Source organism: Cucurbita moschata, unplaced genomic scaffold (assembly GCF_002738365.1).
Source record: "Cucurbita moschata cultivar Rifu unplaced genomic scaffold, Cmos_1.0 Cmo_Scf00022, whole genome shotgun sequence".
NCBI lineage: Eukaryota > Viridiplantae > Streptophyta > Magnoliopsida > Cucurbitales > Cucurbitaceae > Cucurbita > Cucurbita moschata.
This window is the reverse complement of record NW_019268538.1, coordinates 1,053,136-1,077,987: the sequence shown is the minus strand read 5'-3', so window position 1 is coordinate 1,077,987 and position 24,852 is coordinate 1,053,136. Positions and strand designations below refer to the sequence as shown.

Below are 24,852 nucleotides of genomic sequence, written 5' to 3'. Positions count from 1 at the left end.
AAAATGAAGAATGGAAGGATCTAAGAAGCAGAAGGTACGAGAAGACACGGTGGAGTGGTGACGTGGACAGCAACACGAATTTAATACCTTTTAGATGTGACGTCACACAGTTGTTTCTTTTGCCAACACGCTTACAGTTTGTTGCTACCCACATTTTTCCGCGGAAACGCGTGGACCACGTGCTCTTTTTTTCCACCTCATCACCCCCCCCCCCATTTAAGCTAATTCTTTTTTTTTTTAAATAAAAAAAATTAATTCTTTCCTAAGTAAAGTTGTTTTTAGCTGTCGAACAATACGACACCGAAACTAATACACAACGAGACACAAAAAAAACGAGAGTAAACGAGCTTATTTAAATTCATCAAATTTTACCATTATTATTATTATTTTAAATCAGATTATATAAATATATAATCGATAAAAACTTCGTACTACTTGAATTTATGGTTATTAGTGCGATTTATTGACGGAGCTATAAATTTGATCCCGAGAAAATATTAATGTGTTTGTATTGTTATTCGAGCTAAAATGGAAAACATGTTTTTTTTTTCTCGTTATTATTTTTCATTATTAATGGAATTAATATATTATTATTAAATATAGGAGGGAACATTTGGAGAGATTTAGAAAACGTTTGTCCTATGTACAATTTTCTTTTAAAAAAATAAATTTATGAAATAATATTCCATAATCTAATATTTAAATATATTAAATTAATTTTATATCCTCGTTTTTTAAATGTGTTTCATTATTGTTATTCACATGCGTACTATTAAAACGATCTGTTCATGTCAACATGATAGCGAACTAATTAACAAAAATAAATTATTAATTTAGTATTACTTTTCAAGGATGTTCATATGAGCAGACAACCTAACAATTTAGATTATCGAACCCAAATTTTAAGGGTCGAATTTTATGATATTTTAGTTATAAAGGTATATTTTTTTTAAATAATAATATTAAAAAAGAACACGACACACCCTAACCTAACCCTATTAAAATAAAGGGATGAGTTAGGTCGGGTTGTGAACTCCGGTTGGTCTGTAACCACCTCTTTTAAAATTTGGGTTAATTATATTGTTAATTAATCATTGGGCAATTATTAGCTCTAATAATAGTAATTATTGGTTGCTTTTAGCGTATAAAATAATAATAGTAATTCCATATTAAAAGAGAGAGGGGCATTGGTGGAAAGCAAAAAAAGGAAGAGCCTGTGAGAGTGAGACTGAGTAAGAAAGTGTCAAATGGACACGTGTCAGAAGAAGAAGGAGCAGTCATTTTCAGTACAACAACTGGCTGTACGTTTATCCAATCCCCATCGTCTTACGCGTAAAAAATAACTGACAGTTTGATACCTAACAATATCCAAACAAAGCCCCACGTTGATGTCTACTAGGATGCCGCTTTCTCTTTCACCTTCAATTTAATATTATATATATATATATATTATAATAAAAATATTACTTAATTACTCTCGTGTTAACCAATTATTTATTACTTTTATTACTACGACCGTTTGTCAAAATTATGTCTACACCTCTTAAAATAAAAATACCTCAAAATGTATTATGAGTTATGATAAAATGATTATGATAATCTGCCCACCACGCCATTAACGGCAACAACGACCCAACATATAAGAAAAAAAGAACGTATGATCAACAAAACTTAGATACGATATCAATTATTTGACATGATATCGTCAAATTTGATTGTATCTTAATCATGTTACTGTTGACGTTCTATTAAAGAGAACAAAAACTTCAATTATTTTCATTCAATAAATTCAAATAAAATGTTGAATTATTAAGTAAATAGTATGATACTGTAGCTCGAAGTATGTATTTCAACTATATATATCATTTTCAATCATGTTGTAATACTTTTCAATGTGTTTTAATATAAGATATTAGATTCATTAAATATATCACTAAAAACGTGTTCGATAATATTTTGGTTTTAAAAAATTTGTGCTTCTTTCTTCGACATTTCTTCCCTGTGAGTTTTATTTTTAAGAATGATTATTATTATTATTATTATTTTAATGTTCAAAATTTGGTTGTGTTTTTAAAATATTAATCATGGGAAGAAGTAAGTGGGCCGTTGACGGCGTGGTCGGCCCATGTTGGAGTGCAAAATGATGGGCTTTTAATATTACGGCCTGCAAAGAGAAAGACAGACTAAATAAAGCCCATTTTCCTTAAAAGCCCATTTTAAGTGGGCCTCCGTCTTAGAGACTAATTTGGAGCCATTTGGGATGTTTCTATCTTTCGTAAGAAATGTTTTATTCTTCTTTCCTAGAACCCAGTGTCTCGCTGGCACACAGCTTGATAACTAGTTCTGATATCATTTGTAACAGCCCAAGCCCACATTCTATAGATACGTATCACTGTCCATTTTGACCCGTTACGTATCGTCATCAGTCTCACAGTTTTAAAACGCGTATGCTAGAAAGAAATTTCTACACTCTTATAAAGAGTGCTTCGTTCCAGAAGTGTTGAATTTGGTATATGCCCACAAATGGGTTTGGTCCTAACTCCTACACCCTTATAAAGAGTGTTTTGTTGCAGTGTTTTGAAGGGTTGAATTTGGTGTATGCCCACAAACGGGTTTGGTCCCAAACTCATGGGGCTTCTTGATTAGAAGTGGATGAGATGGTGATGAAGAAAAGCAAGCAGGTTTGAATGGCATCCAAACACAGCCCTACCCCATTCTCTGTTCTTCCCTTTTGCTTAATTTCCCCACCATTATATGTTTATTAATGAACAAACCAACTTCCAAACCCTATAGACCCACCACCAACTAAAATGTATACTCATTCATTCATTCCAAGTGTCTCTCAAACCCAACAAAAAGTCGAGGAATTAAGGATATCTCGAACATATTCTCGTCTATTTTTTATTCGATTTATCTTTTTTTATACACGACAAAAGGGTTAAATAATTTTCACTAAACTAAAAAAAAAACTCACAAACTTTATATTTTGTCTCAAAAATAACTTTAAATTTTTTAAAGTTCCACGAGCATCCTTAAATTTTAAAAAAAAATCAGACGTAAACTGTTAGTACTTATTTCAAAAATACCCTTAGAATTTTAACGTTATTTTAAAAATGTAAAAAAAAAATTATAAAATTATTACGTATATTGACAAAAACTCTAAAAAAAATTTTAAAGTTACGTAAAAGGGTATTTTCAAAACAACTTTCCAGTCTTTTTTTTAGACAAAAATATAAAGTTCAAAGGTATTTTTTTTTATATTAATTTAGCCAATAATTCTTAACATATTATATTATAGGTAGGGTGGACGTTCAAGCTCTAAATCATTTGATCGATAGTAAACGTCTTTTTTCTTTATCTTTGTTTTTACTTTTTTTAAGCCTAAAATTTTTTCAACATCTTAATCTACTCGTCTGACCAATCCAATTACTAAAATCCACCAAATATATTCACGCGAAAAATTTAAGAATCCAAAATTAAAAGAAAAATAATTTTTTTATTTAAAGCTCGAGATGCTATATATCATCCAAAAATAATATAATATAATATAATATTTTCGAGGATTATCGTGATTTATTTAAATTTTAAGAGATATTATGATCTTTATATTTGTCTTTTATTTAGCATAATATCTCTTATAATTGAGAAGATGAAATGTCATGTCATTGATTTGAATGATTAAGAATAAGTTTAATTCACAAGCTTTAATTTCTTTTTTTTTTTTTAAAGAAATTGGAATTTTCAACCAATTAATTCAAACATAATACACACTTTAATTGCTTTTAAATTACTAAACAACCATAATTATATAATTCATAATTTTTAATTCTAAATTTAAATTTGAATTAAATATTTTAAAATATTATTAATATTAATTTAACCTCGCATAATTTCATTGACCAATAAAAGCGTATTCATATATGAATTATATATAATTAATTTTTACGTGTTTAATTAAATAATAAAAAATTGTCGTAAATTTGTCAACCCAAACAGCTCCGATAAATAACAAATTCAGTTCAATCCAATTATAAATTTTTTGAGTCTGGTGCTTCGGATATCATTTATTTAATTATTATTTTTTTTAATAAACAAAATATTTATTTATTTTTAAACATTTAATTAAAATTTGTAACTCATTTTAAATATATATTTTTTTAAATTGTAGTTGGAAGAATAAATAATTATAAAAAATTAAATATTATAAGTGTACAGTTAACAAAAATATATATTTTAAAATTAATTGACCAACCAACCAAATTCATAATTTTTCAGTTTTTTAGAACCCAGCCTAACTAAAATAAGTTCATAACGTAACCCAAATTGTACAGATGGTGTTATGTTGTGTTGAGTTGAGTTAGATTAATCGAATTTTTTAGGTTGTCGAGTTTTGGGTCAGGTCGAGTTGGGTTGATCAAATTTTTTAGGTCGTCGAGTTTTGGGTCGGGTTGAGTTGGGTTGATCGAGTTTTTTGGTTCATCGAATTTTGGGTTGATCGAGTTTTTTAGGTCATTAGATTTTTTAATGGAGCGTTTTTGGTTGAATTATTAAATTTATTAATGCAAAAATAATAAAATTGGCATTGATATGATAGCAACAAATGAATAATGATAGCATTGAAAAATATATATAAGAGGACAAGAAGCAAATAATAAAGTGAGTAGACCCCTTCCACCCTCCTTTGATATTGCCCTTTTTAATATCACATTATACCATCATTATATTATACTATAATGTTTATAGTAATATATATATATATATATATATATATATATATATCATATGCTATCTATTTATATTTTCTATTCAATAATTGTCCTTATAGAATCTATTCTTTCTTTGACGGCGTCTATTTATTTAAATCATTACAATAAAATTAAATAATTTTAAGGTCGAGTCCATGGCTCGAGAATATTGTATAAGCTAAGAAATTTGTGAAACTCTACACCCTGATTTTCCTGTATTCTCGACGATGTGGTTATGTTACAGATCGTATTCTGGTCGATATTAGTTTTTCGGGTATGAGCTAGAATCATTCAAGGACCCCCATTGGTTCGGTCGTCGTAATATAGGCTTAATTAAAAAAAAAAAAAAAAAAAAGGGAAGTGTTTGCCGACACTCTTACAATAAACCAAAAAACAAAACTTTGGTCAAAAATAGGATTCCCCACTTTGATGACATTTATGTTCTCAAAGAATAAAAATGTCGACTACGTCTTAAACTAATTTATTGTCTTTTATCTTTCTTAATTTTTAGAAAAATAATTATAACTATTTTTTTAAAAAAATATCCATATATATTTCTTTTTCTTTTATTATTCTAAACCTTTTTCAAAATTTTAAATACTCGAGAAATTGTTTTTATAATTTAACAGTAGGATGGAATAACATTGGATTGTAACTCTATTTTCGAGTTGGTTTGACTAAAAAAATGTCAACCTACGTGCTGATTCGAACATAAAATTCTACCCAACCTAACTTTTATATTTGATTAGATAATTTGAGTTGGTCGGGTTGTCGAATCATTTGAATACTCTTACTTTATAATGAGATAAAATAAACGTGACGTTTAAAATATATTCATGGTGGTTGAGCTATGTATTTGGCCTTTTCTTTATATGAAATAAGGATTGATGGGCCACTAAATTCATTTAGGGCATTTTTGTACTTTTACTTTTTCATAAATATTGTGTTATTATTTCTTTTTAACTTATTCTTCAATTTTTTAATTTTTAATCTATTTTCTACATATATTAATAAAGGTAAAAACGTTGAGTATAATTTAATAATAAATCACGTGCCATGGTAAAAAAAGTAAATAAATAAAACCCATAAAATATTTTATTTGTATTATTAAAGTAAATTGGTCGGTACAATGTCGCAAAATAACAACCTCCTTAATTAATATTTTAGATAATCCATGATTAATTATTAATTTTCCTCTCTTAATTAAATACATCGTCATACTAATTATTAATATTATTATAATACATTTAAAAAAAATTAAATCATTGAATTTCTCCAATTTTATTTATTTATTTTGAAATTGTTTTTTTTTTATAATTGTTTTAGGGTTTTTAAAAATGGGAATTCTCCGCCACGACGACCGCAGTTACACCGGAGACATCGCCACTGCGTCAGCACGAAATCCGGCCGTCCATACCCCTCACACGTGTACTGTCTTTTCACCTTCTACACACGTGTCTATGTGTCGGTGGCCTAATCCGCCATGTCCACGCATTCAAAATTCTTCCACCGTCCGTTACACTCTTGATGCTACGGATGATTGCCACGTGGCCGAAAAAGTAGGTGACGTTAGCAAAACCCTTTAAATTGGTCGCTCTCTTTCCAAGCCAGGCATTGTGGTTCTGTACTTGTCAAAATTACGGCTTTGCTTTTTTTTTTTTCAGTTCCCAATTTTTGGAATTATATCACATGAAATGACATTTATGCCCCTGGTATTGAACAAACATTAGGTTAAAATGTCGTTTTGAGTTGGGTTCGGAATTAGGCTCGGATAAACATGATATTGCCCAAAAAATATTATTACCGCTAATTATTTTTATAAAAAACATTAAATTTTGATTTATTACTACTTTTAAACTTTAAAATTGTAAAAAAATAAATAAATTTGATAAAAATATAATTTAATAGTTTACAAATTTTATATAAAAATTTAAATATATTTATAGATTTATTAGATCTAAAATTTAAAATTCATAAACTTAATAAATGCAAATGTATACAAAAAAAAAAAATATATATATATATATATATATATATATATATATAACTTTTAAGCGCCTTATAATTAGGTTCTGAAAGTCTCATTTAAAAAAAGTAATTGAGTTATTATAAAACAAATTTATTATTATATATAAATTTTAAAATGTTCCTTTCAAATAATTTACAGTTGGGTTGAAAATCGACCTTTGACCAAGAGTGAGTAGGTGTGTAACACACGCGCGGACAGTGAAGGTTCCGTAACGGAGAAGCGCGTGGAAATTACGGAGAAAGGCCTGTGGCTGCTGACCGACAATGAACGGTCACCAATCTGAAGGCTCTGTTTGCTGGTGCCGGCAACGTCCCCCGAAATAAATAAATTTTTAAATAATAATTATGATAATAGGACGAAAAAAAATAATTAAAAAAATTAACTTCACCGACCGTCACACTATACCAAATACATTTCCGCCACGTGTTCTAAAACCAATATTTTCTCAGTAATTATAATTATTTATTAAATAAATATTTCATTTAAATCAATATCATCAAACTAAATCTTAAATAAACGAATTACAGTGAAATTTTGTCTTTTTTCTTTTGTTATTTGAATAAAATAAAACAGTTACGTGGCAGCTAATGATTGGATAGGGGAGCTATCCCAGTGCACCGCAAAGCGTGGGAACATTCCTCCTCTTGTAAAATTAATTGCCGCCCCTTTAATTTCTTGACTTGGCAGCTTTATTTTTCCTTTTCTCATCTAATAAATAATAGTTATTACAATTCTATTATTTGATTAATATATATTTAAATTTACAACAGAATTTACTGCAGTAACTCTGTAATTTAAATTTAGCGGTGAATTTTACAATTTCTACTAAATAATAATAACCATTTCAAATTATTCTTGACGTTTCCGAAAATTCAGTCCACTTTTATACACATTTCTCGTGTCAAATTAATTATAAATATAGTTTTTTTTTTTTTTTCACTAGCTTAATGGATAATTAATTATAAAATAAGAAAATCATGAATAATTATTTTTTTAGATATAGACATGACTTTCATGCCGTTGATTTTTAATATCTATAACAAAGGGTCGGGTTGGATTAGAGTAGAGGAAATTTTGGGTTGGTTAAGTTGACCTGAAGAAAAATTTCAACCCACAAACTAACCGAGAGTGGTCGAGTCTATATATGTAAGTCTAATCCCACCATTAGTAGATATTATATTTTTCGGGCTTTTCTTCTAGGTGTCCTCTTGGGGACCCAACGTCCTCGCTAAACACACGGTCCGATGTCTGGTTTTGATACCATTTGCAACCGTCCAAACTCACTGCTAGTAGATATCGTTGTGTTGGCGTAGTTATTACACAATAATTTGTTTTTGCAGAAAATAAAATTTTAATTTGTAATGATTGAAGCGATGTTTATTTATATAGCAAGCTGCAAACAGCTAAGTTAGCTCCCCACTCTGTTTTAAAATTATTTCATCTCTCTCTCTCTAACCTCTCTCTCTTTCTCTCTTCAAGAACACGAAGAACAACAAAGAAACAGAGCCTTACAAATTCAATTCTGGGTTCTCATTTTCCGTCACTTTCTCGGGAAAATTCAACCCCCAGAAAAGATCTCTCCCTGTTTAACCTCTGTTTTTCTTTGGTCTCTATGTAATGCTGAAATTAGAGGCTGCCCAAACCGGGTGTTGCAGCCCTTTAGTATCAGATCGGGTCGGCCGAGATCTAGCCGTTTTCGGTTCGATTCGTGAATTTTGAAACCCAGGAGAAGGAAGAACCGCCGTTGAAGCTGGGAAAGGATGCTTAGAACGAAGACGAAAGCCCCAGCACCGCCGCCGACAAATGGAATCTCCGGCGGCGGCGGCGATTCGCGGCCGATGGATTGGGAAATGAGACCCGGTGGAATGCTGGTTCAGAAGCGAACCGACGCGGAGAAAAACTCGGTTTCGGCTCCGATTGTACGAGTCCGGGTCAAGTACGGCTCCGTCTACCATGAAATCTCCATTAGCTCTCAAGCTTCTTTCGGTAAATTTTCACTCACTCATTAAATCCTACGCTTTTCTTAATTTAGGGATTTAATTTTTTTAAATTAAGTATTGTTATTTTATTATCTACTTTTAAATTATTTTTTAAGTCAAAAATTAAAACTTAAAAAAAAAACTAAATTTTAAGTTTTTTTGTTTTTTTTTTTTTTAAATTTGGTAAATAGTTCTATTATTGTTTTACAAAAAAAAGTAAAATCGAGGGTAGAAACGAATCTAGTCAAGTTGATTGAAGAGGGGAACCAAACATTTCTTATGATAGTGTGGAAACCTCTCCCTATTATACCTGTTTTAAAATCATGAAACTGGCAGCGACGTGGGTCAAAGCTGACAATATTTACTAACGGTGGGTTTGGACAATTACAAATGATATTAGAGCCAGACATCAGGCAGTGATGTCAGCGAGGACGCTAGGTCTCCAAAGGGGTGGATTGTGAGATCTCACATTGGTTGGAGAGTGGAACGAAGCATTCCTTACAAGGGTGTAAAAACCTCTCCCTAATAGACGCGTTTTAAAATCATGAGGCTGATGACGATACGTAACGAGCTAAAGTGGACAATATCTATTAACGATGGGCTTGATTAGTTACAAATGGTATCAAGCCAGACAGTGATAATGCTGGCTCCTAGTAGGGGGTGGATCGTAAGATCCCACGTTAATTGAAGAAGGGAACAAAGCTAGTCATAATCCTCTCTCTCGTAACTCTATGAAAATGGTTCGTATTTGGTCGTAGTCGAAAACCATATTAATATCTTAGTTATGTGGTGGGTGTGCGTTTGTGTTGGGTAGGTGAGTTGAAGAAAAAGCTGGTGGGTCCGACAGGGCTGCACCACCAAGACCAGAAACTGTTGTACAAAGAGAAAGAGAGGGACTCGAAGGCATTTCTTGACGTTTGTGGCGTTAAAGATGGGTCCAAAATATTGCTTGTGGAAGACCCAATTAGCCAAGAGAAGAGACTGCTAGAACTCAGAAAAAACGCCAAAATTCAAAAGGCTTCCAATTCCATTGCCCAAATCAGCTTGGATGTTGATAGACTCGCTGGCCAGGTATCTTTTTTCTTACTCCAATCTCTGTCATCTCGACCTCGTCTTTAATCGTTCTTCGTATATCGTGTAGGTTTCGGCGCTTGAATCCATCATCAGCAAAGGCGGGAAAGTTGCTGAGAAAACCGTGTTGAGTTTGATCGAGTTGTTAATGGATCAGTTGATTAAATTGGATGGTATAGTCGGAGATGGAGATGTGAAGTTACAGAGAAAAATGCAGGTAAATTCTTGTTTTTGTTTTCGATTTCTCGAGAAACAAACAAAACCCTAGTTAGTTAGCTAACACTTTGAAAATCGATGGTTTTGAAGGTGAGAAGAGTGCAAAAGTACGTTGAGACATTAGATATACTAAAGATCAAGAACGAAAAGCAAACCCCAGTTCAAGTTCAGCCTCGAAACTCTGATGGGTCGAAACCAGCTCACGATCAATCGCAACCCTCGACAGAGAATTCGTCGTCATCGGTGCATGAAAGAAAATCGACATCGGAAACAGTTGTTACGACGAGATGGGAGATATTCGACGCGATGCCACCATTGGTACCGACGTCTTCTTCAACTGCAATCCCGGCAGCCAACAACAACAATCATGTTCATCCCAAGTTCAATTGGGAATTTTTTGATTGAAAAATTTTCAAAAGAATTTTATTGTGTATTAATATGGTCTGATGTGTGATTGAGAACAAATGGTTTGATTTTTTTTTTTTTTTTATATTCTTTTGTGTATTTAATTTTGCTTAGGACAATACAATTTGTCATTTAAGTTCAATAAATGAATACGAAAATAAACCATTTATAATAATAATAATAATAATAATAAAAGAATCATATTTACGACCCTATAATAATTACTATACATTCTTTTTGACAAAATTAAGGTTATCCCGTAAAAATAGTCGAGATGTATGTAAGTTGACCTAGAAGCTCAAAGATGGTATAAAAAAAGCCATTTTTTAATATAGTTATTATAAATTTTGTTTGACAAAACTAAGAAGACTGTACGGTGAAAATAGTCAAGATGCATATAGGTTGACTTAAAAGTTCAAAGATGGTATGAAAAAATGCCCCTTTTGTTATAATTATTGTATATTCGGTTTGACAAAACTAGGAAGACTGCCCTGTAAAAATGGTCGAGATGTACGTAAGTTGACCCAGTAAGTCATCACAGGATTTACTGTGACCTAGATTCTTTTTCTTGGTTTTTTAGCTAAAATTGGACCAAGAGGGAGTTAAATTGGATCGGGGAGGGTTTATAAATGGTTAGTAAGGTTTCACTCCAAGAACAAGATGGTAACTTTACGTGTGTAATTGAAACCTCTCATGCCCAGAATTCAAAGTGAAAAATAGAGAGAAAAATTAGGCAGTCACACGTGTCCTTGTTTCATGGCTCGTGTCATTCGCACGTGGCAATCTGACTGTGAATATCTCTGACTACACTCTCTTCACCGGCTCGAATCCCGTACATCAATTTTTTCGTCAGCTCACTGACTTACATCAGTTATGTTCCGCCACGTCATAGAGTCAACTGAGAGGAAAGAGGCGGTAGTAAACTGTACAGTGGTTTACGTAGAGACCGCCGCAGGTGATTGAAGCTAGTGAATGATGATCCATCATAAAGAGATTATCCAATGGGTTTCCGCCACGTGCTGACGATCTTCCTTTTCCAGTCGAACGACATCTAAGAGGCGTGTCGAAAGCGTTACCGGCAATAGCCGGTGTCATCAAGGCTGGTTACGAGTGAAACCGGTCATTTGGATCCCGGCTATTCCCGCTATGTATATAACTGGAACTCCTCCATCTCCTTTTCTTCTTCCTCTCTCACTTTTGGATTTCCGTTCTTCGAATTCTCAGCGAAGCGGAGGCTTTAGCTTCCATTGCTCGTCTGGTTTCAGCCTCTTTTCCGCTTTACAAGGTTGGTAGTCAAATTCTCTTCCCTCTTCTGTCTTCTATTTGATTTTATTGGTTTTCTTTGGTTAGTTAATTTTGTTGTTCTTTCCGGTTTTTTGGAAATGGATTCGGATTTGGATCCTCTGTTTCAGTGCTCAAGACTACTTTTCCCTTTTTCCTTTTGTCCGTTCTTTGCTTTGTGTTAAATTTGCTCGATCCTCCGCCTTTTCTTGAATTATGATGCTTAATTTGAGTTTAGCTTTGGGTTTTAGGGGAGTTGTAGCTATCCATTTGTTTCGTTCTTTGAAAAATTGTGCTCTGGTCATTCAAATTTCAGTTTCGGTTTTGAAGCGGTATGATTTCGGTTGAATTTGGAAGTTTGAGAGTTTCTCTGAGAATTGGAATTTTGTTTTTGTTCTATTTCTCGTACTTCATGTCTAAGATATGCGGAATATTGGGTCTTGAAAGTGGCTATTTCGAAATTAGGTTTCTGTCTCTCATTTGTGGCTTGGCTATTTGTGGAAAGGGTTGGAAATAGCCCAAGATCGAAATAGGTGGAAACAAATAACTCGAGTGGGAGAACATGAGGGGAAAGAACGAGGAACTATCTCCTTAACTTTCAAATCAATAACTACTTAATCTTCCTAATTGATTCCCTAAACTTTCAAATTAATAACTATTAAATTTTTATCCTAAAAATTGCTTAGTTTTAGTTTTTTTTCCTCCTCTGCTAATGTTGTTGTTTTCACTGTTTAATCATAGGTTCTTCTGTATATCAATATCGACCAGGATTGCAGATCACCGGCACATTGCAATCTGGTGGTTGAGAACTTGTAGGATATGTGATAATTCATTGATAACTTTTAAAGAATGAGGGGTCGATTTTTTTTCTCTATATTCTTAGTTGAGTACTGAACGCCTCTGTTGTTCGATCATGTGTTTTTGAGATTTCGCGGATGCCCATGAGTAAGTTTTGGGGTTTTTTCCCTATGGATTTAGTTTGAGTGTCATATTTTGTGGGTCAGAAATACTTGTAGCAGTGATTGGTGAAAGACTGGCTCTAGAGGGCTACTTGGACGCTGTCCAACAAGGACTGGTGCCCCCAATGACATCTTCTAGGGTGGCTGGAGGATTAGCCCAATCTTCCTCAAACTCTGGGATTTTTTTCCAAGGAGATGGGCAGTCAAAGGGCAATGTTAAATCTCACTTGGTCTCATCTTATGGAAACTCATCAAATTCAATTCCAGGACCTGGCCACTCAAATTTGGGTCCAGTTTCTGGGGACACGAATAATGTAGTGTTAAATAGTGTGGCAAACTCAGGAATAAGTGTTGGGGCAAGTTCGTTGGTTACAGATGCAAACTCTGCACTCTCAGGTAGGCCTCATTTGCAGAGAAGTCCAAGCATGAATGCTGAATCATACATGCGATTACCTACTTCGTCTATGTCTTTTACATCAAATAACGTGAGTCTCTCGGGTGCATCACTCATTGATGCATCTTCTACAGTTCAGCACAATTCTCAGCAGGATCATAACGCCCCACAATTGTTGCAGACCCAACCACAGTCCCAACAAGTTGCTCCAGGTGATGCATCATTGTCAAATTCACAAACCGTCCAAGCTTCTCTACCCGTGGGTGCACGTGTTGCTGGATCTCTCATGACAGATCCCAACAGTTATTCTCAGTCACAGAAGAAACCACGCTTGGATATTAAGCAGGATGATTTCCTGCAACAGCAGATGCTACAACAGCTCCTGCAGAGACAAGATTCCATGCAGCTGCAAGGTCGTAATACGCCGCAGTTACAAGCAGCATTATTTCAGCAGCAACAGAGATTACAGCAACAGCAACAGATTTTTCAGTCTTTGCCTCCTTTGCAGAGAGCTCACCTGCAGCAGCAGCAGCAGATACACTTGAGACAGCAGCTTCAACAACAGGCAATACAACCCATAAATGCTATGAAGCGGACTAATGATGGTGGTGTATGTGCTCGGCGGCTAATGCAGTATCTATACCATCAGCGTCAAAGACCTGCTGTAAGTTCATCTTCTGTCTTCTTCATTTGTCTTTGGAGTCATTTTCTGCATATTTATCAACAAGTTTTTTCAGCATATTTCTACATGCACTGTTTTTAAGCCTAAATATGAACTATTAGTTTTATGACTTCTGATAGGATAATAGTATTGCCTATTGGAGGAAGTTCGTGACAGAATATTATTCCCCTCGTGCAAAGAAAAGATGGTGTTTGTCACTATATGACAATGTTGGTCATCATGCTCTAGGCGTTTTCCCTCTAGCAGCTATGGTCAGTTATTCCTTACCTTGGTATTTTTTAGGGTTTTTTTTCTGTAGCGTTTGAATTTTCTACGTGATCTTTATCCTGACAATGCTAATTTTGTCTTTTGAAATTTGATTAATCTTTCTTTGAAAAGAATCTTATGTGATGAGTGAAATTGGTCAGTGTGCAATCTGCTAAAATGATGTCTACAATTTTTTATTTTGCTTTTCCAATTAAGTAGTTGTGACACTTAGCTTCACCCCTTAATTCTCCATTGTTATCTATATTTCAGGATGCATGGCAGTGTGAAATTTGTGGTTCAAAGTCTGGGCGGGGATTTGGTATGATACTGATAACCTTTTTTATATTACTTAATAGATAATTGAGCTTTTCAAAGAAATGGCCTGGGATGTGTAAATTCTGTAGGTTTCAAAATTTGAGTTTTTCAAAGAAAGCCAATTCCCACTTATAGGTAATTGAGTTATTATCATGGTTTGAGTTAACATATTGACATATAGTCAAAGATGTCTAGCTCGATTTCTAGATTGAAGTTAATGTCTTATATTCACATTTTTAATTTGTCTTTACTGCAATATAAACCATAACATAATACATTTCATGTGATGGTTTCAGAGGCTTCCTTTGAAGTGCTTCCTAGACTCAATGAGATCAAATTTGGCAGTGGAGTCATTGATGAGCTATTGTTCTTGGATATGCCACGGGAGTTCAGATATTCGTCTGGAATTATGATGTTAGAATATGGAAAAGCAGTTCAAGAGAGTGTATATGAGCAACTTCGTGTTATTCGCGAGGGTCACCTTCGTATCATATTTACTCATGAATTGAAGGTCAACAGAATGATTATGTAAATTGAATTTTCTAAATAAATTTAAGAATAATCCTTCTGTGCTAAAATAATTTGGCAATTGGATTCTACTTCAGATATTGGCATGGGAATTTTGTGCAAGACGTCATGAAGAACTTCTACCTCGTAGGTTGGTTGCACCTCAGGTAGCACAAATGTTTGCTGATGATATCCTGGTTCTAAGTTTTTCCAGTTTGTTATTTAGACGTGATTAATCTTGTCGTGTTTGATCTCCTTTTAGTTGTTGACTGATCCATCCAATTGATAAATGTTTAATTACAGGTGAATCAGTTGGTCCAGGTGGCACAGAAATGCCAGAGCACTATTGCTGAAGGAGGATCCGATGGGGCTTCTCAGCAGGATTTACAAGCAAACAGTAATATGTAAGTTGATCAAACTATAGCGTAATCTTTATCGTTGAATCAAATTTTGTTTCTTGTCATCTTCTATCATGGTTTTGTTGAACTTCTAATCCAAACGTCCAAGGTTGTCTGCCACTTTGTTCTATTTATCTCTCTCTGTTTTGACCAAAAAACAAGTAGAAGTGGACAAGATTTGAGCTTGTGGTGGATACCTTGATTTTCTTTGTTAATTGAGCTGTCATTAATGGATTATTCTTTTTCCTCTCTTAGTCAACGAAGTCCCATGTAGGAATGTTTGGATTGGCTATCCAAGATCTGCTGCTACAAATGTTGGCTGATAGCTATTTTCTTGCTTATTGAAACTGATAGTGCACCATTCTCATTGCTAATGCAATCCCTTCCCTTTAGGGTTTTGACAGCTGGGCAGCAGCTCGCTAAGAGTCTGGAGTTGCAGTCACTTAATGATTTGGGGTTCTCCAAAAGATACGTTAGATGCTTGCAGGTGCATTTTTATGTAGTTTTACAAAGGATTATCTGTTCTGTACTTATCTGCTTTGCTCAACATGTTTGGCCCGATCGTGTTTAGATATCAGAGGTCGTCAACAGCATGAAAGATCTGATTGATTTCTGTAGGGTGCAGAAAACCGGACCAGTTGGTATGCCTCATTCTTTCCAATAATTTCCACAATCAGTTCTTGATGAATAAACCTTTGAACTTGTGTAGTTTCATAGCTTTGAATCTTATAATGAAGTTTTTGACAGAGGGTCTGAAAAGTTATCCTCAGCACGCCACAGCCAAGCTGCGGATGCAAAAAAGGCAAGAGATTCAACAGGTCGCTACTGCTCAAGGTCTGCCAACCGACCGCAATAGGATGCTCGCCCTGCATCCTGGGCTGATGAACAACCAAATGAATAGCCAAAATCAAGTAATCGGCAGAGGAGCTTTGAGCAGTTCGGCCCAAGCCGCTTTGGCATTGTCTAACTACCAGAATCTGCTTATGAGACAGAATTCAATGAATTCAAACAGTTCAAACCCGCTTCAGCAGGGGACATCATCATCCTTCAATAACTCAAACCAAAACCAGAGTCCTTCATCAAGCTCTCATGGTGGGACAACTGCTTTGACATCAGGACCGATGCGAAACGTGCTCGGCAGTGCTCTTTCAAGTCCTCATTTACCTTCACAACAATCCAACAACTTAGTTGCGCAAAACCATCCTCAGAGCGCTCAAGGTAGCGGCAACAATAATCAGGCCATGCAACATCAGATGATCCAGCAGCTTCTCCAGATATCTAATAATAACAACAGTGGGGGAGGGCAACAGCAGCCACTTCCTGGTTCGAACACGAACACGAACGGAAAGATGGGGGGGTCTTATTCAGGGTTCGGCGGCAGTTCTTCAGCAGCTTCTGGCACAGCCAATGCATCCATCAGTAATAATACGCCGCCTGCCCCGAGCCGGAGTAACAGCTTCAAAAGCGCTTCAAATGGTGATGTATCAGCAACTGGAGGTCATAGCAGTGGGTTCAACCAAAAAAGTGGAGACTTGCCGCAAAATCTTCATTTAGAAGAGGACATAATCCAGGATATAGCCCATGATTTTACAGAAAATGGGTTTTTTAACAGTGATCTTGACGATAATATGTGCTTCGCCTGGAAAGTTCAACTAACTTAAACAGGCTTTTAACAATTAGCTCCCACCCTTTGGGTTAAGTAAGTGGAGAACCATATATTTTGTACAGGATATTTGAGATTGATATTTTCTTCTGATCTCCCACCCTTTGGGGGGGTTTTCTCCCAAATGAATGTTGTATCTGCCGTGGAAACATGCTTCTTTGTAACTCATTAGGTATTTGGGGATCCTCCTGTATGGTATTCTATAAGCTTTCTGGATCCAAAAAATGCGAACTGGGATGGAATGCCAAGTGGCTCGAGATTCATGGGTTGCCACTATAGCCGAGAAGTAATCCTAGTCCATATCACACACAACCTCAACCTCAACCAAATACATACATAGAAAACAATGGATGATACAAAAAAATATCCACACAAAAAGGGTCATTCTTCTTTAAGAACTATCAAAAGCTGCCTTGCCTTCAAATTGGGAGGGACAAATGAAGACAGAGTCCACACAAAGGCCACCTTTAGTATGAGTGCAATCAATCTGAATCAATGAAAATTTGATGTGGGTTTGAAGATTAGGGTTTTGGACACAAAAATCACCCACATGATGCAAAACCCAGTTCCCAGAATGGCGTAGGTAACACTCAGATGAAGCTTTCTGGGCATTGGAGGCTGTCATCTCGAACCTCACTGGCTTGATCTCCCACCCATGGACCTGCCCCACTTCTGTCACTCTTCTTCCAAACTTCTTTGAAGGCTTTCCCAGCTGAAGCCTGAAGTATAGGCTGTAGTTTCCCTTTGGGAACTCCAACTCCAATTCTCCTCGTATCTCTACCCACCAGATTTGTTTCAGATATGCCACCGACTCAAACCTGTAAATTCAGCTCATCATCCAATCCAAATTCAATATTAGAACACGATCACCATCCATCGCCTAATTCAATATGATTAAAACTGAATTGTAAGTTTGAATTTCGTTTTTTGATTCGTAACTTATCTTCTAATTCCAGACTTTTAATTATTATGATTCATAGAACCAACCAAATTTTAAGTCATCCAATGTGATGGTGACTTAGGTCTCATTCTCTTTTCAAATGATGAAATGGTCTAAAATTGAGGGCTTGAGAATTCAAGGATTGAATATGGTTTTGGTTTTTGTATATATTTATATATTAGTCCTTTACTACAAATATTACCATAAATTTATGCATGAAATAAGATTCGAAGTTATATTATGGATTTAGAAAAAGAAAATAATTATTGGAATTGTTTTTATGCAAAGTTTAAAAATTAGGGATTAAAATGAAATAAAATGAGGAAATTTGATAAAAAGGTTGAGAAAATATCCAAAATTTCATTAAGAAAAAGGATTTGGAAAAAAAAACAAAAAACAAAAAACAAAAAGCATCAGCAATCAGCATCTGTGGAGAAAAATTAAAAAAAGGGGATAAGGAAGAATTCTTGAGCCACTTGCAAAAAAAGCAAGAAAATTAATAAATATATATTTTTTAAAAATAAATAAAATGAATCAAATCTCCATAGCTACACTCTTTGAAAAAGTCCTAATCTGTCATTATACTTCCTTTTCCAATTTATTTCCCTTTCCCACTTTTTTTTTTTAAATCTAAAAATATTCTTAAAATTATTTTTAATATTACCCTGAAACCAAAAATTAAAAAATTAAAAATACCCTTGAACCCAAAAAAAAATTTTTAAAAATTATTTATGAAAATAATTGACCTGACGAAAACATTTTTTTTGTGTTCTTTAGAACGATGTGGAAACTTCTGTCTATTAAATGTAAATGAGTTTTAAAAATATTGAGGGGATGTTAGAGAGAAAAAACAAAAGAAAAACAATATTTACTAGCCGTGATGGCTGTGAAAGAGAGAGAGGTATTAGAGCCAAGTGCTTCGAAGAGAGTAGACACGAGCAACTTAGCCCATGTGTGTGAGTGAAAGCTCAAGGAATATAGGTAAAATTAATATTTCAAAAATATTCTTTTAATCCTAACCTAAAACTTTTTAAAATTTTTAAAGTATATCGGTTGATTTTTTCTTCGTTAAAAAAAAAAAATGGAGAAATCCTGACCTAGATTCATCCGTCGGAACAAAATTCCAATATCTTCGATCTTCAATCCCTGTGATCTTCAAGGCCTTAGCCGAAATGGAAACGAAAAGCTTCCCCGAACTCTTATCCAACCACAGCTCCTAAGAAACACACAAGAACAGAGGCGATTTGAATGATCGGAAGCCCCCGCCCACACAGAGCACAAGAAATCCGACAATTAGTTACCTTAGTGCCGCGATCGAACAGATTAGGGCGACTCAGCCTGGCGAAGATCTCCTTCTTCGGCAACCGACGATAATCGCGATCGGAAGAACAAGGAGGGAGAATTCGACGAAGCAAGACGGCGTAATTGGAAGGGAGCTTGGAATTCCAGATGAAATCGGCGGAGGAAGCGGCGCGGAAGGCTCGATTCAAGGCGGCGAGTTTGCAGATCTCGGGAGGCTCCAAGAACATGAGAACAATGGAAATACAATTCTCCGGCACGTCGTCGAAGGAATTGGAAGAGGAACAAACCGGAATGGTGCAGTCCTTCGCGAAGGCAGCCCCCATCCAACATCAATTTCACACCAATACTCTGTATTCTTCTTCTTCGGTAGGTTTGGGGTTCGAGCAAGAATTCAGACAATGTGTTTAAAAATGGGTCGCCTACGTGACCCGTGCATGGATTACTTTTTCTTTTTTTCTAATGCCCGAACAACTCAACCCAACTCAATCGGTACGGTTTGAGTTGGGTTATAAACTTACTTAGGTTAAGTTAAAATAAATAAAAGTTTATAAATTTGGTTCGGTCAAAAATTTCAGTCAATTGAGCTGAACGAAACTAATATATATATATATATATATATTTTTGAAACTGAGCCCCAAATTTTAATTAAATATTTAAAAATAAATAATTTTATTTTTATTAAAAACAAAAATTTCAATAAATTACCTAACCGTCACTAATTAACCTAATCTGAACCATAGTTGAGTTGGGGTATATTTTGAGTTAAAATTATGTAATTATTATTATTATTATTATTATTATTATATGAACAAGTTGAATCCCAATCTGGTCCCAAATTGTTTTGATTTCAGGCTATTCACTTTGTTATTGGTTAATACTTTATTCCTTAATGAAGTTGACATTTTAGAACATAATCCCCAAATATCTCTCCTCCAATTACAAATATCTCAACATTTATTTTAATACAAAATATAATAATCAAATTAAATTAAAATATCTTATTTCACCCCGTTGACTTCAAAATATTTTTTTGGATTAAACTACACTTCCCACTATATATTGTGAGCCGTTGTTGTTACTCTTTTGTTTGCATATATATAACGTCTCTTTCAAAATCTCTCTCTGCTCTCATTTTCTAAAACCTTTTTCTTAAACCGAGGTCAAAGGCTCGAGCATACGTCGTTTGGTCGTAGGCGACGTAAGAACAAATTGACTTAGTTTACTTGTCGTTGGAAAGTGAGTGTCGCATAATCGCAAGTCGGCTGTCATCAGAAGTGATTGGCTGAGTTAGTGTTAGAACAATCCAAATATAGAGTTCACAACACAACTAGATTGGATTATTGAAATTGTTCGAGTTTTTCACAACCCAATTTGAAAATCAAATCAAAATTTAATCCAATTCAAATCGAGAAAAAAAAAAACTCGATGAATAAGTGTGAATAATTTTATTGTTCTTGAATTTGATGTTTAATTAATTTACTTTGAACAAGGTTTATTGAAAATATTAAACCAATTTAATTTTTCATTTTTTTAATAAATATAAATTTGTATTATTCTTCCAAAATTACTTTAAAAAGATGAGAACTCGAGTTTAAATTATGTCGGTAGTTCATTTATGAGTGAACGATAAATTATTTATAATTAATTAAAATAACTTATTATTAATTATTTTATCAAACATATTTCGATTCCATATCTTTAAAAACAAATCTCTTAAATTATTCGTACAACTAAGATAGTTGTTCTTTTATTTTTTATATATAAATAGCTCAAAATAATTTTAATATTATAATAATTGAATTACTATATTAGTCCTGAATTTTATTTTATATTTTAATTTTTTTGTACTTTAATAAAATTTAAAATTGATTTCGTTAATTTTTATTTTAATAAATTAAATAATAATATTTAGTAACTACGTAACGCGCCTCATCTCCATATATATAATTTAATTAATCGACCTTGCCCTTCACATGTCTATGTTAATTGACTATTTTAACCCAAGTTTCATCTTTGCACTCGCTTCCACACGGGTTATTTTAATATTATAATTATAATTTCATTTTCATTTTCCTCTATAAACTTTTGACTTTTCGCTTTATTCTAATTCGAGTAATTTTTTTTTAAAAAAATGCCTATTTTTAGCTCATAAATTATGAGAGGGTATTTTTGGCATTTTTCTTTGTCTTTCATTATCAAATTAAATTATAAATGTATTCACATATGACGAAATAAATATTTTTTAAATTTATGAACAATTAAAAATATATATGAGACAATAAAATAAAAAATTATTATTATAATAATATTTTAATTAAAAAAAATTACACTCCAAAATAAAGGAAAAGAAAACCCTAGTTGTTGACTCGGCTCGGCTTCTCTAACAATAATACCTAGTCGCTCCAAGCTCATGACTGTTGTTTAACTGCTAGCCATCCGTTCGATCATTCTATCTCTCTCTCTCTCTTCACTAGATCTAATCGATTATCGCCTTTGAGTTCACGTCATTGTACATAAATTGTTAATTTTTCAGCGTCGCACATGAACAATGATTTACTCTAAAAAAACACGGGCTTTGTTTTCGTCACTGACATCGTTCAGGGTGGTTGTGTTATCGGGATTCTCATGCAATGATTTGTAGTCTAACTCCGTTCAATTTGGTGAATTCTTAACGAGTTATGATTATTACTTTTTGAAAAAAAAAAAAGAAAAAAAACTAAAAATGTTATTAAAGAATATAATATTTAGACAAACAAAAGAAATGATATGGCTGAATAATTTTGAATGGACTAGACAGGTCACCTTATTATTTTATTTTATTATTATTTTTTAAGGGGGCAATAAAAGCGTCCACTAATCCACTTGGATCGCGTTCTGCTGTTATCTCATTGACGTGGCGCTTACTCATCACCTTTGGAGATGCGCCATGTCGGCTTTTCATCCTATCCAATCCACGTGTAATACACTCACTCACCGGACCTTACATCTTTATGTGTGTATATATAAATATAAATACACAATTATTTGGCTAAATTAATTAAAAGTATTATATCTAAATTAATTATTTTTTTTATATTATTTTAATTGGGATATGGCTAAAAATCTTCGTGACATCAGATGATATTTTGTTGGGTTACGAATTATTAATGTATGATAAGTACTAGTATATTATATTATTTTTTAATAAAAATGTTTAGGAAATAAAATTGGAAGAAAATAATAAATATCTTTACTAAAATATAATTAAACAACTAAGATCTCAATTATAAATGCATGTTGGATTAAATAATTATAAAAAAATCAAACCACAGAGAGACTTATAATTATGTTTTTTTTTTTCTGAAAATAAATTATTGGTGTTATATAATTTTCTAATTTTAAGAGAATAAACCTACAATAAATTGTTTATTTTAATAATTATCTCTAAAAAAAAAACATTTTGTTTAATTTTTTTTAATACATTCCATACTTATTTTAATTATATGAGATGAGATGTGAAGATTTGAAGGGTCGAGAAGGATATATTTCATTGATATATGTTTAGACCGGCTAATTTGGCTGTAACAACTCAAGTCTAGATATTTTCTGTCTTTTTGCCGATTGCATATATTCATTAGCCTCACGGTTTTAAAATGCATATACTAAAGAGAGGTTTCTACCCACTTATAAGGAATGATTTATTACCCTCTCCAACTTAGTTAGGATGTCACAATCCATTCCCTTAGGGCCCAACGTCCTGACTAACACATCATTTGGTGTCTGACTTTAATACCAAACGACTTGATTTTCAATAGCTCAAATCACAGGTTACTATGTATATTCAAGGATAAAAAAGATGGTAAAGTTTTTTCTTTTTTGTTTCTTTTAATAAAACGAGAGAAACAATCTAAAATTTAAATATGCATTCAAAAGTGATGTAAAATAGATTCGGGGTTAAATTAAAATATAATAATTGGTTTCATAAGGAGTTGAATACACAATAGATTCGAACAATGGTCTTTAATGGAGAGAATAGTGTGAAGTGAAATATATTATAAATCTTAATTACTAAACGACGACGTTTTAGCGGAACCCCGTGGAAAGGACATTTAACAGAATTCTTCTTCTTCCTGGTTTATCGAGGAACGAAAATCTGCCGGATATCCCGAAACGCCCAATTTGGTTGCCTCCTGTTTGGATCTGATCTGATCTGATCTTCGTCTTCTTCATTTCAACGCCTTTTCTCATCATTTTCCCGAGAAAATCCCTTCCCGGGAAAATGTCTCACAGCGATACAATTCCTCTTCACCAATCCTCTCAGTCGGACATCGACGAGATCGAGAATCTCATCAACGCCAGCGTCCAAACCAGCTCCTCCACTGTTCTTCCAGCTCGCCCCCCAAGTCCTCCTAGGGCTTCTATTCCTGTTTCTTCCTCACCGTTTATACAGTCCAATCTCCCTCCACTTCCCCCCAAATCAACTAGCCAGAAGCCGCCGACTGTCTTCCCTGCTCCGCCGCCGCTGCCTGCCTCCAGTAATGCCCGGTCTGATACATCGCCGACTGGATTCGGATCGGGGCCCAACACACTGACGGAGCCGGTATGGGATACGGTGAAGCGGGATCTGTCCCGGATCGTCAACAATTTGAAGCTTGTGGTTTTTCCCAACCCTTTCCGTGAGGACCCCGGAAAGGCTTTGAGGGATTGGGATCTGTGGGGGCCTTTCTTCTTCATTGTGTTCCTCGGTCTTACTCTTTCGTGGTCTGCATCGGTCAAGAAGGTCAGCGTCGTAAAGTTTAAGTTAGTTGTAATCGCCAGTTTACTGTCTTCTGTTTGCTTTAAGTTCGCGTACAAGTTTCAGTTCGGATCAAGCTTTTTAGATGTTTGTTGTGTTCCCTATATCAGTCTTTTATTTAACCTTGTGATGCTCTGATTCGGGTTGAACCAGCTATCTGCAATTATTTAGATTTGAAATCGAGTTGAATTCATTGTTGGAAGTCAAATGTAGCTTAGCTTTAGTATTTTGTACCTTAAGAGTATCCAGAGTAGCCTAAATCAAGTGACTGAAGCGCTTTTGTTTAGATCCCTTGAAACTGTCTTGGCTAGTTTGTTTCATTGGATTTTAATAGGAACCGATGACTCTAGATACTTAGAATTTAGAACATGCCGGAAATCACAGGGACATTGCATAATCGATTTTATGAGAAAAGATTTAGAAGAGTAAATATGGATCTGGACTGTCAAGATTTCCATTTCTCGTTCGTTAATCCAAGGTAGTAATGTTGTTACTCTGATATAAAAATAACAGTGTCATGTACTGAATCCTTAAATAGAAGTAACATCTGCTCTTTCTTCAGGCAGGGACTTGTTCCCTATGATATGTACATATACGACTATGGATGCTAGACCAAGGCGTATTACCATTCTTTAGTTATAAGTTCACCTCCAAGAAATTTAGAATCCATGGAATCTCAAAGTTACTTCTTGTGGTTATTGTGTTATTTCACATTATTTGATCTTACTGAGATGTTATTCCCTGTTACCCCTTTCTATAGTATCACTCTTGATGCTGGGTATGACTTCTTTAGTGCAGCCCCTTGTCTCCCATCCCATTCAATGAAAGTAATTTCTCTTATGAAAACATTTAATTTTTTCATTTGCTTGTACTACTCATTTCTTTGAAACTGAAATACTTCACTAAAATTGAGCTGTTATCCAAAAAAAAAAAAAAAAAAAAAAAA

General features: G+C 34.0%; 4 protein-coding genes and 1 long non-coding RNA gene across 8 annotated transcripts in view; 3 read left to right on the top strand and 2 right to left on the bottom strand.

The window, feature by feature from the left end:
* The first annotated feature begins 8,177 nt into the window (after nucleotides 1-8,177).
* Nucleotides 8,178-10,528, top strand: LOC111459760 (BAG family molecular chaperone regulator 3-like). The gene is made up of 4 exons (XM_023102796.1): nucleotides 8,178-8,760; nucleotides 9,568-9,824; nucleotides 9,895-10,041; nucleotides 10,131-10,528. Exons 1-4 carry the CDS (start codon nucleotides 8,535-8,537, stop codon nucleotides 10,443-10,445), a joined length of 945 nt encoding a protein of 314 aa, XP_022958564.1. The 5' UTR covers nucleotides 8,178-8,534; the 3' UTR covers nucleotides 10,446-10,528.
* A 1,089-nt stretch (nucleotides 10,529-11,617) lies between these two features.
* LOC111459219 (probable transcriptional regulator SLK2) lies at nucleotides 11,618-17,015 on the top strand. 4 transcript variants are annotated; one of them, XM_023102012.1, is made up of 11 exons: nucleotides 11,618-11,730; nucleotides 12,468-13,081; nucleotides 13,214-13,743; nucleotides 13,881-14,012; nucleotides 14,278-14,326; nucleotides 14,619-14,833; nucleotides 14,928-14,996; nucleotides 15,133-15,233; nucleotides 15,621-15,714; nucleotides 15,799-15,868; nucleotides 15,975-17,015. In XM_023102012.1, the coding sequence occupies exons 2-11, from the start codon at nucleotides 12,811-12,813 to the stop codon at nucleotides 16,886-16,888; spliced, it is 2,445 nt and encodes an 814-aa protein (XP_022957780.1). In that variant the 5' UTR covers nucleotides 11,618-11,730; nucleotides 12,468-12,810; the 3' UTR covers nucleotides 16,889-17,015. The 4 variants fall into 4 exon arrangements, with proteins under 4 accessions (XP_022957780.1, XP_022957779.1, XP_022957778.1 ...); XM_023102011.1 differs by having other exon boundaries at nucleotides 12,468-13,170; nucleotides 13,261-13,743; XM_023102010.1 differs by having other exon boundaries at nucleotides 12,468-13,743.
* Nucleotides 17,016-17,104: 89 nt separating this feature from the next.
* The window catches only part of LOC111459223, a 9,106-nt gene continuing 1,358 nt past the window's right edge, over nucleotides 17,105-24,852 (bottom strand). The window contains exons 2-3 of the long non-coding RNA XR_002713259.1: nucleotides 24,057-24,059; nucleotides 17,105-17,209 (exon numbers count right to left, since the gene is read on the bottom strand). This is a non-coding gene — a long non-coding RNA (uncharacterized LOC111459223). The remainder of the gene's footprint in view (nucleotides 17,210-24,056; nucleotides 24,060-24,852) is intronic.
* On the bottom strand, nucleotides 17,191-19,520 carry LOC111459221 (F-box protein PP2-A13-like). The gene is made up of 3 exons (XM_023102014.1): nucleotides 19,132-19,520; nucleotides 18,928-19,046; nucleotides 17,191-17,708 (listed from the first exon to the last, which is right to left on the bottom strand). The coding sequence occupies exons 1-3, from the start codon at nucleotides 19,453-19,455 to the stop codon at nucleotides 17,282-17,284; spliced, it is 870 nt and encodes a 289-aa protein (XP_022957782.1). The 5' UTR covers nucleotides 19,456-19,520; the 3' UTR covers nucleotides 17,191-17,281.
* Nucleotides 23,224-24,852, top strand: part of LOC111459222 (protein YIPF6 homolog) — a 7,230-nt gene continuing 5,601 nt past the window's right edge. Inside the window, exon 1 of the mRNA XM_023102015.1 lies at nucleotides 23,224-23,891. Coding sequence (XP_022957783.1) covers nucleotides 23,391-23,891 — 501 coding nt within the window. The 5' untranslated portion in view covers nucleotides 23,224-23,390. The remainder of the gene's footprint in view (nucleotides 23,892-24,852) is intronic.

Bases quoted from the DNA above. Each gene is read 5' to 3' on its own strand.
- LOC111459760 (XM_023102796.1), top strand. From the start codon at position 8,535: ATGCTTAGAACGAAGACGAAAGCCCCAGCACCGCCGCCGACAAATGGA. The intron at 8,761-9,567 runs GTAAATTTTCAC...TGTGTTGGGTAG, and splicing joins TAGCTCTCAAGCTTCTTTCG to GTGAGTTGAAGAAAAAGCTG. The intron at 10,042-10,130 runs GTAAATTCTTGT...ATGGTTTTGAAG, and splicing joins AGTTACAGAGAAAAATGCAG to GTGAGAAGAGTGCAAAAGTA.
- LOC111459219 (XM_023102010.1), top strand. From the start codon at position 12,811: ATGACATCTTCTAGGGTGGCTGGAGGATTAGCCCAATCTTCCTCAAAC. The intron at 14,834-14,927 runs GTCAACAGAATG...ATTCTACTTCAG, and splicing joins TATTTACTCATGAATTGAAG to ATATTGGCATGGGAATTTTG. The intron at 15,715-15,798 runs GTGCATTTTTAT...GATCGTGTTTAG, and splicing joins GATACGTTAGATGCTTGCAG to ATATCAGAGGTCGTCAACAG.
- LOC111459221 (XM_023102014.1), bottom strand. From the start codon at position 19,455: ATGGGGGCTGCCTTCGCGAAGGACTGCACCATTCCGGTTTGTTCCTCT. The intron at 19,047-19,131 runs GTAACTAATTGT...TGTGTTTCTTAG, and splicing joins TGTTCGATCGCGGCACTAAG to GAGCTGTGGTTGGATAAGAG. The intron at 17,709-18,927 runs GTCAGGATTTCT...CTGAATTTACAG, and splicing joins GTTCCGACGGATGAATCTAG to GTTTGAGTCGGTGGCATATC.